The sequence below is a fragment of the Ambystoma mexicanum genome, chromosome 9 (assembly GCF_040938575.1).
Source record: "Ambystoma mexicanum isolate Mex_15411 chromosome 9, UKY_AmexF1_1, whole genome shotgun sequence".
In the NCBI taxonomy this organism is placed as follows: Eukaryota; Metazoa; Chordata; class Amphibia; order Caudata; family Ambystomatidae; genus Ambystoma; species Ambystoma mexicanum.
In genome coordinates, this window is record NC_090931.1 from 630,687,370 (window position 1) to 630,705,919 (window position 18,550).

Here is an 18,550-nt window from a genome sequence, read left to right on the forward strand (position 1 = left end):
AAACATTGCAAACCATGAAACTTGAAATGTGACCACTGGGAGTCCATTTTGTAATTGCCTGCCATTTTCTTTTCCAAATGCTTTTGCAAATCTATTCTGTGCTTCAGATCTACACACGGTGCAAGGCCACAGCTTGAACTTTGAATGCCAACGTAGACAGGAATATGAAACCCTGCAGAAATACATTGTTTTTCTCTATTCTGAGAATCCTTGAAGCTGTACGTAAGCATCGACTAATGAGCAACCCAGGTGCCAGCCTGTCTTGCAAACGCTGTTGTAGAAGGCAGTTAAATAAGAATTATATGCGACTAACGGTGCGCCTTCACGAAAGATGGTATTTTTTCGGCTTCTGAACTGTCGGACCCTTATCTCATGAGCGCAGCAAATAGATAACATTAGTTGGAATGTCTCCCTGCTAGAACAGGATATCCTTCCCCGTGCCAGTGCCCAGTGTTCCCCAAAACAGTAAGCTGTCTACATCCTCGGCTAGAAATACCAAATATTTAGACTAAATGAAGTTACGTGCATAACGGTCAATTACTGAACCCTAGCTTGTACGTCATGTATATGAGCGGACCGAATAATGCTGTACAATGATGATGTGTTATGTGTATATATATTACTGATTTACCAATGCTCGCTCTCTCTCCTCTCACAGTGTCTGAGCACACATCGTGAGGTGTTGAGACCCGGTCAGCAGTCTGAGATACTCTGAAATTAACCAGCCTTGTTTGGGAAACCAACCTCACGACTGGCGTGTCATTAGTATATGGTTATTGTGCCTTCATTCCATATATGGTCTTACACTCAAATAAATAATTGTTTAATCAAGAAACCTTAACAGTCAGTTGAATAAACCTTCTTTAGAAGGGAGCCATATATGTAACACAAAAATATACTTCAATAAAAACAGTTTCTCAGTTTCAATAAAGCAGTAGATACATTTTGGGGATGGCACACAGGCACTTCCTACACCCTGAGCCGACTTAAATAACTAGAACACTGTGGACATTGATATATCACTCGTACATTTAGAGCAATGCTGACTTGGGTGTCAAAGAGAGAAGGTTAGGGAATAAAACAATGGTTAACAAATATTCTTAAGCAGGTAAGTACTTTTTGAACCCCCCAATGCAAAGTAAATTAATCCTTTCCCAGATACACAAGTTCTAGAATGTTTTACTTTTGTGAGGGATAGTTAAAGCACCAAGTCAGAGGATAGAAGAGTCTTTCAGGAAGCCAGGACAGCCAATGTCAATTGAGCAAAGTCTAGGGGAGCTGAAGCACTTCTTAAGTTAAGTAAAAAGTCTAGCACAATGTTTTAGAAGTCTTTGTAGAAAATGAAATCACTGTAGGGCCACAAGATGGGAGGCTTATAATGGGCAAAGCTGCAAGTAAATCTGCAAAAGCAACCAAGAAGCGTCAACTGAGAGCTAGCAAGGCTACACAACAAGAGGAAAGCAACCACTTAGTTTACAGTACCTTAGGTCTGAAAAAATGGGTTCCAGCAGGCTTCTGTTCCAGTTGTAGGTCTGCAAACTCTGGAGAGGGAGGGGGTGGTTAGGGGGAGCGGGGGGGTCTGGGTACTCCTGCACTACGAATTGAAGGTCAGCGACAGCAATGGGCAAGCTTCTTATCAGCAGCACTTCGCGGTTTCAGCTTCTCGTGACTCTCGCAAATAGCACCACCGTGGTTCTCGGATACCACTATGGACTTTCCTCGCATCTGGGGTCAAGCAAAGACAAAACAAACAAAGGGACCAAACCAGGTTTGGCGCGCAGAGTAAATCTCAAGAAGGACCTTTCCAACAAGAAATGGTGAAAAAAGAACACTGGGACCATTTTGACAAAATGGGCACCCATGGGTGCTTTACTGCAGCTGTGATTACAGCATGCGGTAGAAACACTCAATGATAGTAAAAGGTAAACCACTGCCACCAGCCATTAATTGTATAAAGGGTAACATTAAAATGTTACATGAGAAACAAAACAAAGGGGATACCAAGTAACCCCCTCCAACTTTACTGCTCTTGGAAACAGTAGTTGATCAAAGAGAAGGTATTTAAACCTTTGGGAAATCTAAGACTTCCCTGTGCCACTGCACTGAAGTTGCTGTGTGCCACAATGTAAAAAGATGATGCCTATGGAGTTTGTCACACTCCAAAACCAAAAGAAACACAGAGTTCAAATCACAGAAAAATAAATGCGAGCGTGGGAAAAAGGTCTCACTCTCTCCAGGATAAAAATGAAAAGTCCTCAAATCCAGCAAAAGTGCTGGGGGTCTCTAAGATAGACGGGAATGAGCACATATCTGAGAATTCTCCTTAACAGAGGGTATTCCAAAATGGCCACCGAGACAAGGTAGTCTTGTTGACGGTTCCTCCCTAGCCCGCGATCGGTTTATGGCAGCCCCCCCCCCTCCAGAGACTGTAAAGGCAGAGAAAGGGAGGCGTTAATTCCACCACCCCCCCCTCCGCCTCCCGGAGCAGACAGACATCTTCCGGGAAGGTGATTTTACAGCTGAGAGCAGGTGGCCAGGAAGCACAAGAAGCCGACCTGAGGCGGCCGCACTACGAAGGAGGGAGAACACAGAGCGGAGGGAGAGGAAGAGGTGGCACCCAGCAAGAGCTAAACCAGGACCTGGGCCCCTGGCCCGACACAGCCCCGGATTAGAGTGCACCGGAGTGACGGAGGGAGGGGGAAGCACCAGCCCCGACAGGAAAGGTGCTGTGGTAGTCATGGAGTTGCGCCCCGCACAGAGGAAGAGGACAGGACGTGGCGGCGCTGGGCCAGGGATCCAGTGGAGCAGACGTCGGAACCAGGACTAAGGACCCGAGAACGGTGAGCAAGGAGGGAGGAAGCTTAAGAGCAGGCGGTGACACAGGGACAGTGGGGGCAGGAAGTTGGCCCCACTGGGAGAAGAGGCGGAGCACCAACCCATGCAGATCAGAGGTGACTCGGAGAAGGTGAGCCCCGGGCCCCGAACGGAGGAGGGGAGAAAAAGGACACCACAGAAGAGAAGGCGTCCTGAAAGGGGGTGGGTGGGCAATCACGGACAGGGCATCCGGAACAGGAGCCGCCCCAGCTGAAGCCACACGCATGGGGGCAGACGGGAGCACACAAAGATCCACAAAGCTAAACTAGCCCCCTCACGCAGATAGGCACAGGACAGCAAGCCGAAAAGGTGAGGCGCTAATTTAGCCCAGCAAGGAAGGGGTTCTATTGGCAAAGAGGCACTATCAGCCAAGAGGCAAAAGACACTGGGGTGTGGAGTGGAAGAGAGCAAGCCTAGAGCACGGAGCTATTCACGCCTAGAGCACGGAGCTATTCACACCCAGCGCCCCGCCCCCCTGTCTGCCAAGTGTGGCAGACAAGGTCTACACTGCAGCAGGCCACCCCCAACAAAGAGCTCAAGCCCAGGCCAGCAAAGGCTCCGCAGAGGTAGGGGATGGCAAAAACACGGAGCAGGGCTGGGAATTACGAGATAAGGAAGGCCCGGAGCCTTGGGGCAGTAGCCCTCACGCAAAGAGAGTGAGGGTGGAAAAGGGATCCATAAACGCCATAAGGGGGAGAAAAAATAAACCCCAAAAATCCAGCAAAGCTGCTGGGGGACTCACTAGGTTTGGGAAATTAGCCTTTACAGAGAATTCTCCCCAACACCGCCACTGGCGCCAGGCACTTGGTGAAGACCCTTGGCGCCAACTTCTATTCGAAGGGAAGGGCCTTGAACTGATAGAGTTGCCCTTGAACCACGAAGCGCAGGAACTTCGGTGTCCCCTGCGAATAGGGATGTGAAAGTAGGCATCCTCCAAGTCCAGCGACGATCTGAAATCCCCTTATTCTCATAAATGTGCTAATTCCCTTCACCTTAGAGACCCCCCAGCAACTTTGCTGGATTTTTAGGACTTGCTTTTTTTTACCTGGAAAGAGTGTGAGCCTTTTTTCCCCACTCTTTCATGTATTTTGATGTGTGTTTTACTCTTATGTTCTTTAATTGTGGAGTTTTAAGATAACTCCATAGGCATCTTTTCATGTGTGTTACACAGCACCCTCAGTGCAATGACACAGGGATGTCTTTTCTGATTTCCCAAAGGTTTAAACACCTTCTCTGGGATAAACTACTGTTTCCCAGAGAAAGTAAAGTTAAATTGACTTTACTAGACTTTAAATTCCTAGAACCAGCACACACTATCTTACAATAGAGTGCTGGAGGGGTTACCTAGTATCCCCTGTGTCTAGAAACTCATGTAGCAGTAAAATGCTACCCTTTCCTATCGAAATGGCTGGTGGCAGTGGTTTTAGAACGAACTCCCATGATTTTTCCCGACAGCGAACACCGGTAGCGTTAAATCACGGGAGCCCTGTTTTTCAAGATGGCGTCTGAGCCTCCTTTGTTTAAACAGGACCCGGTCTTCTGTTTGCCATTTCTTTTTGGAAAGGTCCTTCTAGAGTTTGTCTCTGCGCGCTAAATCAGGTTTGGCCCCTTTGTTCCTACACCTTTGGAGGGCTTCGGGACTGAAGACCGCCTCTGGCGCCCGAATGTCTGGGGTGGGCAGTAAGTGAGGGAGGTGCCCGAAATGCCCTGTGCTTAGTCTCCTAGGCGACCCAAATGTACTCTGGCGTTATTGGTTGGCTGGCTGTCCGGCAAGGACAGCCACCCTGCTGGGTGAGTGGCAGCTATGCTGGAATGAATGGGTAAAAACGGTTTAAAAGGCGAGTCTCTTGGCTTGGAACGCAGAGTCGACCACTCGAACGAAAGAACCGAAGACGAGCTGGAAGACGACGGCTGCTGCAACTCCTGGACCGTTGGTTTGCCCGGTGAAGCCCTGCTGCATGTCCAAATCGCCAAGTTCACCTCGACAGAGAAGCTCTTCAATGACGACTTCTTTGATGAGTTGGTGGGACCAATCAACTCGTAAGCCACCTGGATACCATTCTCGGAGATGGTTGTATTTTCCTCAAGAGTGCTGCAGCAAACCGAATATCTAGGGAGATGGACACCAGTTTGTGGGCTTGAAGACAGCTACTGGAATCAAAGCATTGCCAGTTTGACAGCTTTGTGAACAGTCCCCGTGCAGTGCACGAGTCCTCCAACGTCCTACCTCTTGCCCCCACGACTGAGGATCAGGAACAGCGAGATCTGAAGGAACTGCCAGGAACAGAAGTCTTCAGCTGCATCTTTTTCTTCAAAATAAGGTACTTTGAAAACCTGACAGAGAACTTACCTCTCAACGCGAAAGTGTGTGAAACTTTGGCAACTTGCAGGCCTAGTCGGCTTGTGACCCGACATATAACTTTCTTCTGATAACTACTTCTGAGAACCGTGGCAAAGACTTTTCCGTTTATCTACCAGAACCGTTTTCACCTATACAAGACTCTACCCCATTGACTTTGGCCTACCTATTGCATGGGACCAAGTACTCTGGTGAACTCAAACTATTTGCACTGTTTAGAAGTAACTCTACTATTCGTTTTATTAACGTATGCCTTTTTGCTCCTACTTCAAATACCCTGAATGCAATTTTGCTCCTCCTTCAAAGTAGTTTTAATGTTTCAGAACCGGTTAATGTGAAGTATTGTAGGATATTATTGTGTGATATTGATTGCCTCCTTTTAGTAAATGTTTTCTAACTGACTGTGTAATAAATTAGTAAGTGTTTTACCAAGAAACCTTGCATGTAAGTGTCTATTTGAATACTTGTAATTGTAAGACCTCTGTGTACCCTCAGTACAAGCTTACATTCCCTCTTGAGATAAGCCTGGCTGCTCAGCTCGCTACCAAAACCTGTGTGGTACAGACATATACCAAAGGTTGGTTTTGCTTACACCTGTAGTCATAGTTGTGGTCCCAGAGGGTACTTCATGCAAACTTTGCCTAACACGTGGCCGGAGGGCCAAAGACACACGGTCGTCAGTTGAGCAGTTCTAGATGTCGGCGGCGGCAGGAAACCCATGAGGCAGTTGTCAAGAAGATTGGTCAACTAGACGACCGTAGGTCGTGGGGACAAAGTTATCAATATAAAACTCTTGCGAGCTCCGCATATGCGACCAACCAGATTGGCGGCAAAAAACAATGAGGGACCACGACACGTGAGGGATTTTGGGTACACTACACATGACATTAGGTATAGTGTTACCGTCACGCCCATGTCGACGTACCCTTTTGATCTTCGAAAAAAGATGCAATACTCTGCGATTTCCACAAGATACCGCACTGTTAGGCAAAATTGTATGCAGTACCCTTTGGGAGACTACAGCAACCTTGTCCTCCTAGCAATAGGTAACCCAACCTTTGGTAGAAGTCTGTACTACACAGGTTGGTAGTGCGACTGAGCAGCCAGGCTTATCTCAAGAGGGGTCAATGTGAGCAGTAGGGTTTTTACACAGATTCACAGTGACAAGTATTCAAAACAACTCTTACACTCTGTTTTCTGATTAAACAACTATTAATTTATTTAACAGTTAGTTGAATAAGCCTTCTTCAGAAGGGAGCAATATATTAGTAAAACAAAAACACTTCAAAATACACCCCATTAGTTTATCTAAATCAGCAAGTACCCATTGGGGATGGCACAGTTTCTTTCCACACCCTCAGGTGACTTAAATAACTAGGACAGTGTGGACATTAATATGTCAGATAAATTTAGAGCAATACTGAGTTTGGTGTCAAAGAAAAGGACTTGGGAATAAAGCAAAGGTTAAAAACAAATATTCTGAAGCAGGCAAGCACATTTGAACCACCAGTGCAAAGTAAATTAACCCTTTCCTGGAGGAAAGGTAAAGCAAAAAGTCAGAGGGAAGAAGAGTCTTTCAGGGAGCCAGGACAGCAAAAGTCTAGGTGAGCTGACGCATTTCTGGCAAGTACAAGTCTTGCACAATGTTTTAGAAGTCTTTGTAGAAAAATAGAATCACTGTAAGGCCACAAGCTGGGAAGCTTTTGAGGGGCAAAGCTGCAAGCAACTCTGCAAAGCAACCGAGAAAAGTCTCAACTCAGGACTACCAAGGTCACAACAAGAGGTAGTTTTACAGTAACTTTGTTTAGAAGAAATGTGTGCCAGCTGGCTTCTGTTCCTGTGTAGGTCTGCAGATCCTGTTCCTGGGCCTCAGTCATGGGGACAAGAGGGTGGCGTCTGGGGACTCCTGCACTACGAATGGAAGGTCTCCGGCAGGTCAATTCAGGTGTACTTTGAGGTTCCAGCTCCTCGTGGCTCTCGCAACTAGCACCACTGCGGTTCTCGGATAAGACTATGGAGTTTCCTTGCATCTGTGGACCAGCTTTTTGAGTTTGCTGTGCCTAGACACCCAAGCTACACTTCAATGATGGCACCCCACGAGTTTCAAACAGGTCTGCTGCATCTCATGTTCACATGTAAACTTCACAGTTTTAATTTGTAATAGTATGGCAGGCTGAAACAATGGTCTGGCTCGTTTCATAAAGCAAGAATAGTGGTTATGATTCATTAAATAACTCCCAGTCCTCACGTCAATAGTAACACTCCAGAAATATTAACCCATGTATTGCACAGCTTTTGTTGTTAGACTAACTTTCCATTAGAATTGTAATAAATGTCAAATGTGCTGTTAGTCAACCATCTACAAGCAAAACCTACAAAGTAAAACCTATTAATTTACCCAGCCACCACAACACAAGATTCTGCTGGCTAGATTCTAAAAAAACAGCCTACATAGTAGAATGAAGACAGCTTTACAAGAGCGTGTTCAGGGTTTGCCACTTGAGCTTATCAGTACCACATTTACCTCTAAATGCTGGTTCCTCATGAAAACCAGAGATTCTTTGATCTTCTGAATGGTACTGGGTCCTTTTCGGCTGAAATTGGTTGTAACCTGCCCACGATCCATGAAATCCATGGTCTCCTGAAAATGAAAAGGTGAAAGTTGAACAAATCCTCCTAAATTAACCAACTGGGGAATCCATTAAGTGGTCCTATTGCGTCAACAGTGATGCTTACTGACATCTGCATGAATGCTTCAATTAAACCCATTCCAGTAATTCGGTCCAACCCTTCATTCTTGTTATTTCCATGATAAAAATCACAATCAAAATCCAGTTGACTATTTACTCTTGCAAAAAAAATTCCATCAATTTATTTGGTGCCGACTGACAAGCCTCCGTCACCACAAAACAACTGCAGAACTCCGTGAATCGGAGCTCCGTACTCGTAGTGAGTAACTTGTCCCTTTCCCACTTCCTGCCTCCAATTCCCACCTCCCGCCTGCCCCGATTGGCTGTTTGCTCGTGTGCCTCTGGCCTAGTCTGCCTGCAATTGGCTAGATTGCCTCACTTAACAGAACCTCCCAGGGCAGCCCTCTGCCCGTGCAGCCCTTTGCCGAAGGGCCTCAGAGGCAAAGGGCAGCTCCTACAGAGGCGGCCACAGATCATATCTGCAGGTATCCGCAGGAGGAGCAAGAAGCCAAAATAAGTAAGTGTGGCAAGGGCAGGGACTGAAGCAACTACTTCACGCCATACTACCCTACCACTCATATGCCAAAAGCTAAACCGTTGTAATCTCTCCCATGTGTAGTTTAACTGCATATAGAAGTGTGCCTAACAGCATTTCCCTAAATATCCTCTCTGTGCATAGTTGAATTTAGAAGTGTGCCCAATAGCATGCCCTGGTTGAATTTAGAAGTGTGCCTAATAGCATGCCCTGGTTGAATTTAGAAGTGTGCCTAAATATCCACTCTCTGCATAGTTGAAACTAGAAGTGTGCCTAATAGCATGCCCTGGTTGAATTTAGAAGTGTGCCTAAATATCCCATCTGCGTAGTTGAATTTAGTAGTGTGCCTAGTGACGTGCCTTGGTTGAATGCAGAAGTGTGCCTAAATATGCCCTCTTTGCATAGGGTTGGTTCTGTCTCCAAATTACATAGTATGATGTTTAGATTGCATGGTTAGGCCTCTCTCCCACTATACAGGTCTCTCAAATTTAGCAGGGGTTCCGTCTCCAAATTGCGATGTATGATGTTTGGATTGCATGGTTAGACCTCTCAAAATTTAGCAGGGGTTCTGTCTCCAAATTGCATTGCATGATATTTAGATTGCACCGATAGGCCTCTCTCCACTATGCAGGTCTCTCAAACCTAGCAGGGGTTCTGTCTCCAAACCGCGTTATATGATGTTTAGATTGCATGGTTAGGCCTGTCTCCCACTGTACAGGTCTCAAATTTAGCAGGAGTTCTGTCTCCAAATTGCACTGTATGATGTTTAGATTGCATGGTTAGGCCTCTCTCCCACTATACAGGTCTCTCAAATAATCTAACTGCGCTTAGTTCAATACTCCATCAATCCCGGAAACCCACCACAACCTAACTCAATTAAGCCCCATTCCAGCAGACCGTTAACACCCTAACCCCCCCCCCCTGACAGTGCATCCTTAAGAAACCCACCCTACCCACTGACAAAAATGCAACACAAACACTGAGCCAGCGAACACCCCAGTGTATCCAGAGAAGGAAAAACCGAGGTCGCTTCGACTGCACAACACAGCATAGAGGACCAACTACCTTACTACGCCTGCACTTTAAACTGGAAAATGGCCCGATCCAGAAAAGGACACAGAGAAAGATAACAAGATCGTGCAACAAAAGACGGGAACACACAACACCGACGGAACCTACAAGAAGCAGCCCCATTGGAAGGAAACAAGCCTAACACAGCCATAACCGGAACAAAATCTACAAGAGAAAAATCCTTATACCTCACACCTTACCTCGCAACAACCACGGTACACCGACACCCCAACACGGAAACCTCGAAACATGAAAAGAATTTCCCGAAACACGCAGGAAAAAGATGGGAGCACTCAACTAGAGAGTGGGAGGGCTCCGACCCCATTACCCCTTACATCACAAGAACAGAGGGGCAACATCGATTTCCACTACATCCCGCACAATACGGCGAAGCACCGACAGCCGGCAATGCTACCTCCCACCCAACAATCGGACCCAAAGAAGAAACCACTGCAGCATCACAGCAGAAACACCAAGATTGATCAGCCCGGTTATCAACTTATTGGACCGCTTCAATGAAGCAGCCGTCACCGTTCTTCATCGTACCGACATCAATGCGGAACCACGACCAACAGACAAGTACAAACTTGAACAACAAATAACCTCAAAACAAAATCACACCCAGAGAATCCACTGTAACCTAATAAACGCAAGGTCAATGTCCAAACACTCAACTGAAATATACGACCTCCCGTCAGAAGGAGGCATAGACATCCTATTTGTAACCGAAACATGGATAGACGACATCTACAAGATCACCCCCAACAACTGCCTGCCTGAAAACTTCAAAAGCATCCAAGGACACAGGAAATCCAAAAAAGGGGAAGGGGGGGGGGGGGGGGACTAGCGATCATCCACAAGGAACAACTGGCCATCAAAATGGAAGATCCACTAAACATCGATAAATGCGAATCCTTAATACTACGACTTTGAGTAAAGTCCAAAACTAACCTGAAATTCATACTGATATACAGACCACCAACCTACGATGTGACTTTCATAGACGCTTTCACGGAAGCAATCGCCATCCTAGCCATCAAGTACAATCATCTGATCATCCTCGGAGATTTCAACATCTGGTTCGACGAAGAAACCACAACCACATAAAAATCACTAACCGCCCAACTAGCAGCCATGAAGCTACAACAACTAGTCAAAGGAGCAACCCACTCAGCAGGGCACACACTTGACGCAATCTTTGCCAACGGCACCCCCAATTCGAATACTCTGGAGCGACCACCTCATTATTCCGTTCATAATCACAACGGCCACTCCAACAAAAAAGCAACATGAAAAACGACCCATCATGATGAAAAGAAATTTGAGAACCATAAAAAAAAGTCCAACCTAACCAAGCTCCTAGAAGCAAACCACAAGCATCAACCATGGAAGAAGCAGACCTAGACAAAAAAGTTGCCCTAATTCATACCTGGATCGCAACAACCCTAGACGACATCGCCAAAGAAAAGCCCTTCACCCCATCACGTAAGAAAACTACAGCAAAATGGTTCACCCCACTACTCAACACCATGAAAAGAAAAAAATGAAAACTAGAATCTGAATGGAGGACCAACAACCCCACCGCAAACAAATTGAAATTCCTACAACAGATCCGCTCATGTAAAAAGGAATTACAAAAACCAAAGAGGAAACCTTATGACAACCGAATCTTCAGAGCACCAAAAGCTCAAAAATAACTATTCAAAATCATAAACGAAATAAAAAACCCACCGGGCTGCAACAACACGCCAATTCCATCGATGAAACTTTGCGAAGACCTCGGAGACCACTTCAAAAACAAAATAACCTCCATCCAACACACCATACAAAACAGACCAAGCGATCGCATGTCAAACCCCACAGACACCGACAGGGAACACGCAAACAAGCTACGAAACTTCCCAGAAATGTCAGTTGAGGCTTTCGTTAAACTGGTAAATCAAAGCAACAAATCAGGCTCACCTGAAGACCCTTGCCCCCCCGGACATATACAAAATAATTCTACAACAAGGAACCCCCATGGAATACCACAGGAACCTCGTCAACCTCTCAATCTCAACAAGTAAAGTACCACAGGCCTTCAAATCAGTTTACATCAAGCCGCTACTCAAAGACACAACAGGAAACGTAGAGGACTTATCCAACTACAGACCCATCTCCAACATACCCTACATAGCCAAACTGCTAGAAACGTACGTCTACCAAATAACCCAAGTCGTCATAGAAGAGCATGCCTACTACACCAGGCACACGTTGGTTTCAGACCTATGAGAGGAACAGAATCAGCTCTCTCAATATGGGACGACCTAAGAACAAACGCAGACTTGGACAACAGTACCGCCCTGATTCTCCTTGATCTGCCTGCAGCTTTCGACAGTCAACCATGCCATCCTCATAAAGAGACTTGAAGGACTAGGGATAACAGACACTGCCCTACTATGGATCAAATCCTTCCTAACAAACAGAACAGAAAAAAAGTATGGATGAAACCTTTTAAATCCAAACCTAGCGACTCCACGTGCAGAGTACCACAAGGATCATCCTTCTCCCCGCTTCTATTCAACATCTACAAGTACCTATTAATCAAAATCATCAAAAAACACGGCCTCACATGCTACAACTACGCCGACGATACTCCAATAATCTTCAACATATAAGACACCCGAGAAGAAAACACCACACTAGAGAATTTCCTTCGTGACATATTCAACTGGATGAACCTCAACCATCTCAAAATCAACCCAGGCAAAACAGAGATAATGATTGTCTCAAAAAAGGAAGGAGACATCAATTACATCCCCTGGCCAAGAGCTTGGCACCACACCAGAACCATCATCAACTGTAAAAAACCTAGGGGTCCTGATGGATAACAACCTCACTCTAGAGTCACAAGTAAACTCGGTAATCAAGAAATGTTTCTTCCTCCTGCGAGCAGCAAAAAGGATCCCGTCGTTCACCAACAAAACACTGATCATCATCGCTCTGATCATGTCCAGAGTACACTATGCCAATAGCCTATACCTGGGCATGCCCGAACGAATTCTAAAAAAAAAACTGCAACGCATACAAAATTCAGCAACCAGACTCCTCCTCAAGCTACCCAGAAGAGAACACATCACACCCGCGCTAAAAATACTACACTGGCTACCACTAAAATAGCGAATAAAGTTCAAGTCCATGTGCATCACACACACAGCAATACACAAACAAGGGGCAGAATTCCTAAGCGACAAACTACGCCTACATCAACCGACTAGAACACTAAGCTCAAGCACTGACATACGCCTGGAACCAAAGCCCTACAACAGAAAAAAAACTCTGAAGGATCCGCTTTCTCTCACCAGGCACCCAAAACCTGGAATGACCTACCTAAGAATATACAGAACACAACAAACCACCTAGCATTCAGGAAACTCCTCAAATCATGGCTCTTCACAGCGTAACCACAACAGAGAGGCACTAGAATGCCCTGACATTAAAACAACGATTAAAATAACCCCAACCTCGGCCACCCTCAAATTTGACAAACACTCAACCCAAAGAACCAACCACTCGACAGAGCATAAGATATCATGGCAAATAGCCACTAAAGTAAGGCTGCAGAGACTCATCACATACTTCGACCCAGACGAAAGCCCTCAAGTGACTCATCCACGCGTACGTACCGGACGAACCATATCCAGTTCGGCAGATGCACTTAGATAGAATTGTGAATGTTGGCATGGCCACGCTTGGATGGGATTGAGAGTGTTGCCCTGCGTCGCATCTAGATAGGACTTTGAAAGTTAGCATGCCCGCACCTATGCGAAACCTGAAGACTAGCATATGCCACACTTAGAATTGTGAACATTAGCCTGCGTCACATCTAGATAGGATTGATTGAAGGATAGCATGCCCGCGCCTAGATGAAACTTGAATGTCAGCATGTGCCACACTTAGAATTGTGATCACCAGCCTGCGTAGCATCCAGATAAAATTGTGAATGTTAGCATGCCCACATCTAGCTGGGATTGTGAATGTGGCATGCCCACACCTGGATGGAATTCTAAACATTGGCCTGCGCTGCATCTAGATAGGATTGTGAAGTGCCACACTTGGACAAAATTGTGAATGTTAGCATACTAAAGGTCAGGTAACTTACTAACCAATATAAACTCAAACTCTGCATACTTATCTCACTCAAATAACTTACACAACCATCTCTCGCACAACAAGCCGCACGCACTTCACAACACTGCAACACAAGCCGGAGCAACCGCACAAGCGGACTGACACCGATCCAATACCCGCACCAAAGCTCAGCACCCGGTGTATACCGAGTTGAAGCTGCCAACAGAACACCACTCCTCTCACTATCCTACTCCCTCTTCACCTTACTAACCCATCCCACCTTATCGTTTACAGATCCGCCTGAGCGCCTTGGGACCAATTCCGTTGGTGACGGTGCGCGGTACAAATACCTTTAACATTTAACATGAAACATGTGAATCCACTTCAAAATCATCAGATCAGGGTAGTCTCTTGTTCACTTTATCCTTTGTTTTTGCCTTGCACCTAATCTCTAAGTGGGTTTCAATAATATTAATTGCACTACTTCCCACTATGTAGGAATTTAAGAATTGGAGGCAATTCCAGGGCAGCACGTTCCCCTTATAAAGTTTACCTTCTGTGAAGGCATCATGAAGCAAGACACAAACAGATTCAAACAAACTCAGTTTATTTAACTTAAATTTGAGGATCGATGAAGGCCTAACTTGCCCTAAGATAAGATGGGACTTTCCCTACCTAAAGAAACTAAGAACAGTGAGTCAAAGAGTTGAACTTAAAAGTTGGTCTGTGTCCAAAACCTATACTTGAACTCACAACAAAAGCTAAACAATATGTAGGGATGTCAGCAATAAAAGAAATGGTGCACCAAACAAAGTTCTGAGCTTCTTCCAGCTCCTGACTTACTTTCCAGGTTCAAAACAGTTCCACAAACCTCTCAGGGTTCCCTTCCCCAAGTTCAAGATAGAAAGTTCAAAGTTCAAACAAATTTTTCAACGAATTGGGTTACTGCCCCCCCCCCCCTCTTGCCACGGGTAGTTTTTCTGGTTCATCAATGCAAGGTTTACACTCTTGATTTCTCCTTTAATTTGATTTCCATACAGGGGCTTGCGTCTAGGCGCAGTTGACGGAACTACACGGCCCACCCATCACAGGTCATGCAACTGAAAAACCTTTTTTTGGCTGTTCATTAATATTGGCTCCCCTTTACATCAGCTTTTGCAACAATTGTCCACTGTTTTTGACAGTGAAAAGTACTTTCAGTTTTAGAAATATCCTCTTTCAACCCTTTATCATGGTTAGCTTGCTCGCCATTCACTTGGTTATGCTGTTGATAATTGCATCTCTTATCACAACTTTCTTGGGATTGTACTTGCTTTGCCAATACTTTTATTTCATTCAACTTGCTTTGTGGTTATTTGCCACCTGCAACCACTTTGCTTTTGTTCCATTCAAAACATTATCTTTGTGTTAGGGAGATTTATCATCATTGTGCTTCATCCCCTCTCCTAGTAAGACCCCCAGCAGTGTGAGTGAGTGTGTCCCTGCCCTTTGTCTGCCAGAGTGCCTGAATAGGACCATCTCCAACAGGGGGTCTGGCTGTCCCAATTGGACAGCCAAACGCCTGCTAGGACCATTTTTCTGATGTCCAACCATTCAACTGAGACAGTACAAGACTCCACTCTTAGTATAGTGGACAACCACCTGAGTTCATGGTAGTGCAGACAGGCTTATCTTAGGAGGAAGAGAGGGCTGTAGAATCCGTACAAATGAAATTGTAAAACGAATTGTCCAAAAATTAAACACTATGTATTGTAAAGAATAAATGGTTTATTTAAATACAAGTAGGCCCAGATACATCATGGGGGGAAATAAGTACTATCACAGATCATATAAACACATTATGGAAAAACACGAAACTATGCTTGAAATTACACAGACCAAAGCATATGAACTTATTTGGAACACCTAGTTCTATGGAAGTCAAAACCAACTTTTAGACTACTCTCAGTAAAACCAGGGTAGTAGACCCCATCAGTTGTACTGTGACGCTCAACAAGAAATGTGTTTATTTGTATAGAGCGCCTGGCCCAAAGGCATCTGAGCGCATCTCTTAGGTTACATGACAATTTACAGAGAGAATATAAGACAATGTAGAATGTACAGAGTAAAAATACAAAGTATGGGGTACAATAATTGAATGTAGCGTATATATACAAATCAGGATGCAAACATTATATACAAGTAACAGTGAAGCAGTCAGTCGCAGTGCATGTCAGGCGGAGTAAACATAACAATGCAAGGTTTTAGGTAGCACGGATGTCTTGAGCAGAGAGCAACAGTTTGGCTTTGCTCTTGAAGGATTGAAAGGAAGGATCTGATCTCAAAAGGTTGGGCAAGGTGTTCCACAGTTTGGAAGCTAGAACCGGGAAGCTTACCCCACCCGCTTTCTGGAGCTTGAATCTAGGGAGGGAGAGGCAATGGGCTTGGGCAGCTCTCTGAGGATGGGTAGAAGTGTGGGGAGTGAGTTCATTGACCAGGTAGGTAGGAGCTTGATTAGCCAAACACTTGAGGGTGAGGGCAATTGTTTTCAGGGAGATTCTCTGTGCTACTGAGAGCCAGTGTAGATTGCGTCTGTGGTCAGCGATGTGCTGATTCCTAGGAATATTTAGGGCAGCGCTGATGGCATTGTTCTGAGAGACTTGAAGTTTATTTTTTAAGATACGATGGCTAGCGCCTAGAAAAAGGGCATTGCAGTAGTCAATCTTGGACATCTGTGTTCTTGCAAGAATAATGCAGTTCGCAGTAGTCAGGAAGGACTACATGCAGTGATGAGTTTGCACGTACAAGCAGATGCTGAGCCAACAATATTTGTTTGTCTAGACAAAGATAGGTTAGAGTCAATGTAGATGCCTAAAGTTTTAGTGTCATTGGATACCTTGATATTATTGCCGTCAATAGTAAATGACTTGAAAGAGATCTAATTTATTAAGACGTTGTTGTGATCCCAGGATGAGGATTTCCGTCTTGTCATCGTTGAGGCAAAGTTTGTGTTGTGCCATCCACGCCTGCACTACCAAATAGATATCCTGCACGGATTTGGTATCTGCTGCGTGGTCACCAGTGATAGGGATGAGTATATGGGTGTCATTGGCATAGTTTATGTAGGTGACACCGAGATGATCAAGAATACCGAATAACTTGTTTCTTTATACCCCGCGCCAAACCCTGAGGTAACTGGGCGCCCAAGACTTACAGCAGTTTAAAACAGATTATAGTCATACAAAATAATAAGAATAAGTGCACATGACCAGGTTACATGGTGGTCAAGGGGCGGGCATCAGCAGAAATACGGTGGTGAGACAAAAGGTTAGTATGTCAGACGAAGGGAGAGTTCTTGTTGGCAAGCCAGGACTTCGTTTTTGCCCTGAAGGTCCAAAAGGATGGTTCTGCTCCAAGGTTCACAGGTATAGCATTCCAATATTTGGCAGCTAGGACCGTGAAGCTGGAGCCGCCTGCTTTTAAATAAAAAATGTTTTAGGGGTGGATAGACCGCGAGAATACATTGTTCTAGTTGGTCTAGCTGATATGTGTTTGTTAAACTTGTCTGCCAGGTACTTGGGGGCGTCAGAGAGGCATTTGTGGACAATGATTAGTAATCTAAGGGTGATTCTGTCTCGTACCGGGAGCCAGTGGGCACCTGGTCTGAAACTGGAGATGTGGAAGTGCCGCGGGATACTCAGAGCGGCTCTGAGGGCATTATTCTGCTACACTTGCAATTTGTTCAAGTTGCGTTCTGAAGTGCCCAGGAAGAGCGTGTTGCAGTAGTTGATTTTTGAGAGCACTAATGCTCTGGCTAGGGTAATGCAGCTGGAAGGCGAGAAGAAGGCTTTACAGGCGTTTATTTGTGTAAGCCATGGAGGGGGCTGTGGCATTTACTTGTTTTTCGACCCAGAGTGCGGAATCCAAATAAACGCCTAGGGTTTTGATTTATTTGGCTACTGTGATTAGGTTACCATCTATGTTGAAAGAAGTGTAAAGAGGGTCCAGTTTATTTAGCCGTGGTTGGGAGCAGACGAGAAGGAGCTCAGTTTTCTTGTTGTTGAGGCATAAGCCATGTTCTGCCATCCAAGCTTGGATTTCCAGGTAGAGGTTGTTAATCCTTGTGGAGTCCTCTTCATAGCAACCTGATAGGGTGATGAGAACCTGGGTATTATCAGCATAGTTTGTGTATGTGACTCCCCCAGGTCATCTAGGCGGTCGAACAATAGCTTTGTGAAGATATTGTATAAGGTCGGCGAGACGCACAAGCCTTGAGGGACGCCACAAAGGATGGGGTGGGCTGAAGCACCTGGTGAAAAGACCCAGGTGGTTCAGTTGGCAAGGAATGATTGGACCCAGGCGGTTGCGTGGCTGGAGAATGCCGCTGAAGCCGTCAGATGTTCCGCGAGGATCTGGTGGTCAACGAGGACAAAGGCTGCCAAGAGGTCAAGCAGCAGGACAATGGCTAGATTGCCCTTGTCCTTCGCCTTGTCCATCTGGATTTTTAAGTCCAGAAGTGCTGTCTCAGTTCCATGCCTTGGCCTGAAACCAGATTGAGGCCCAAAAGGTTGTTCTCTTCCAGGTGCTTCTGGATTTGCAGGTAGGCCATTCTGTCTTAAGATCTTTAGGATGTAGGGGACAGTGGTGATTGGCCTATAATTAATGGGGTTGTTGGGGTCTAGGTTTTTTTTTCTTTTTTAGGAGGGGCAAGATCCCACGCCTCCTTGAGGCTGATGGGGACTGAACTCGTTTTGAAAGAAGCGTTGATATGGGTTGTTATGAAGGGGGCTAGATCGTGGGCGCCTTCCTGAATGATGGAGGCTGGGCAGGAGACACCTTGGCATCTGGAAAGCTTGAGGCCTTTGATTTCCTCTTCTTTCGTTGTGACAGGGGCGAAAGAAGGGCGGGCAGGTTGGAGTTTTTGGGGTGGAT

At 45.5% G+C, this 18,550-nt stretch overlaps 1 protein-coding gene across 3 annotated transcripts in view; it reads right to left on the minus strand.

The window, feature by feature from the left end:
* SUPT6H (SPT6 homolog, histone chaperone and transcription elongation factor) overlaps positions 1-18,550 on the minus strand; it is a 1,195,112-nt gene that overhangs the window by 1,024,602 nt on the left and 151,960 nt on the right. For all 3 annotated transcript variants that reach the window (XM_069615328.1, XM_069615329.1, XM_069615330.1), the window contains one exon: positions 7,758-7,874. In XM_069615328.1, coding sequence (XP_069471429.1) covers positions 7,758-7,874 — 117 coding nt within the window. The remainder of the gene's footprint in view (positions 1-7,757; positions 7,875-18,550) is intronic.